This window comes from Amphimedon queenslandica, unplaced genomic scaffold (genome assembly GCF_000090795.2).
Source record: "Amphimedon queenslandica unplaced genomic scaffold, v1.1 AMPQUscaffold_12260, whole genome shotgun sequence".
Taxonomy (NCBI): Eukaryota; Metazoa; Porifera; class Demospongiae; order Haplosclerida; family Niphatidae; genus Amphimedon; species Amphimedon queenslandica.
In genome coordinates, this window is record NW_003547502.1 from 10,753 (window position 1) to 13,070 (window position 2,318).

The window sequence follows — 2,318 nt, forward strand, 5'->3', positions numbered from 1 at the left end:
GTAATACATTTACATATGTATTATTTTTGACACCATAAAATTTAACAATTTAAATTTATTTAATATACACAACATATGTTGGTTACAACTGATTACATGTAATTCTATTAAAACAAATAAATTTCCCAGTTCACTTACATTGAGTATGAGGTCTTTGGCAGCTTCAGTGAGACAGAGATAAAAGTTTTCCCCATACCTGAAGTCATAATCATACACCAGCAACAACTCCTCTCCATCATAACTCTAATGGAGGAAGAGAGAGAGAGAGGGAGGGAGAGAAAGGGCAAAAAGGTCACAAATGTTATGATGAGTGTTATCACATGGACAAGAAGCCACTCAATGTCACTCAGTTATTAATATTATTAGCAACAAAAACACAAAATCAAGTAGTTCACTAAATCAGTTCCTTACTTATTATTAGTATACCACTCAATGGCCTCAAGAATTGTTACATTATACATGTAAAAGGATGTATCAAGCATGCACGCATACATGTACATGTAAAAATAATAATAATACATTATACAGTATATGTACATGTATTCCTTTATTTGACAGGTGTGTATCTCATTATGGCTGCTATATCTTCTAATGAAGGTATTTGTCTATACTTACTTGTATCTTGTCTTTCAAGTGGTTTAAAGTCACTAACAGCAGCTCTGTTCTTAATATCCTCCAGGAGAGACGCTTTAGTGATTAGTATATTAGGAGTCTATTATTGCATATTAGTAAGCTAATTAGTATATTAAGCCATATCAACTGAACAGACAATATCACAGAAACAAAAATCGCTATAACGTAAAGAAAACAACACAAATAAAAATAATTAGAAAGATTAAGGGAAATAAGTAATAATAAATCAATCCACAAAATGTCAGGTACAAATCGTCTGGACAGTTAGAATTGACATTTTGAAACAATAATGTAGAATCTATGTTGCAGTAAATTGAGTTGACTGTAAAAATAAATATATTCAATGGAAGCTATACATTACAATAGTCTGACTGACCTCATTATAATCCTTTATTAGTTTATTAGCACACCTCGTGATGTCACAGTATCATAATCATTTAATATTTCAACAAGCCATGGAAATAATGATCCATCAAAAGTAAAAGCATCTTTCAATTCGTCAAGTAGTTTATCCATTCTTTGGTCTTCAGACCGTCCAGTCATAGTGTCACTGACTATACTTCTTCTCTTGTCGTTGGTGATAACTTTTCTTTCTTCCATTTTGGCAGCTAAGTACTTCAAATCAATATGCTTTCGTAACAGAGCATTGTTTTTAGACAAAACTTCATTTGCAACTAAAAATTAAAAAATCTTTCATGCAAAATAAATAGTTGTATAAGCACTACTGTTATTTTGAACACAAAAATTATTACAATTGAAAGTTATGATGAAACGATTTAATGGTCCACCATGGATATTTGAGCAGGGTTTATGATATAGTCATGGTTTAAGGTTTTAAAGTATGGCAAGAGATGATAATTAATAGCAAGAGTACATGTACTCTTGTTAATATTTACCTACATGCATTGCTAAAAATTTAGCTGTAAAAATGTACATATGGCAAGGGATGATAAAAAATGAATCACCCACAGATTTAACCCTTAGTACACATTATGATAATAAAGATACCAACAAGAGTAAATTTTTCAATTTGACTTCTCTAGCATAATGCTGCATGCATATTTTCAGTTATACCTTTAATGTTTATGGTTGAGCTTGAAATTAATGATACTACATTAGTTTGTAAAGCACCATTTTGATGTTCTCTATCAGACTGCCTGTTAGTAGCAGCACCAGTAGTAGAGCTAGAGTCTAAATAAATCAAATTAATTAATTAATCATTTAAAAATATATTTTATATTTTAATTTTATAAAGGGGTACTTACTGTGATAGGACTTTATTATTTTGGAAGCATTTATTGCATTAATATTATAGCCTTCCCATCAAATTTCACGAAGTTTTTGTTATTCTGCCAAAATTTTTTTGCATGTCTAAAAATTTATAATTTTTATTGTCCCTAAAATTTTAATTATTTTGTAAATTATTAAAAGGAGACTTTTCTGTAGGCACTTGGAGTTAGGAGGTAATTTGTTTCGTAATCCAAGACCAGCTGTACTGGCAAAAGGTACTGCTAGTTTACTGGAGTATCTCAGAGACAGGATACCTACTTAGTAATAGTACAGGTACACTTGTGTGTGTGTGTGTGTACATGTACATGCATACTGTGTACATGTGTTATTGGAAACATTTAATGTATTAATATTCCATTTATTGTTATCATTAGGTTATGGTATACTGTTACTGT

The 2,318-nt window shown here is 30.5% G+C and overlaps 1 protein-coding gene across 1 annotated transcript in view; it reads right to left on the bottom strand.

The window, feature by feature from the left end:
- The window catches only part of LOC100640851 (WD repeat-containing protein 63-like), a 9,105-nt gene extending 7,872 nt beyond the window's left edge, over positions 1-1,233 (bottom strand). Inside the window, exons 1-3 of the mRNA XM_020004339.1 lie at positions 1,057-1,233; positions 612-712; positions 97-241 (exon numbers count right to left, since the gene is read on the bottom strand). Of these exons, the coding sequence (XP_019859898.1) occupies positions 97-241; positions 612-712; positions 1,057-1,233 (423 nt within the window). The remainder of the gene's footprint in view (positions 1-96; positions 242-611; positions 713-1,056) is intronic.
- Positions 1,234-2,318: the final 1,085 nt, after the last annotated feature.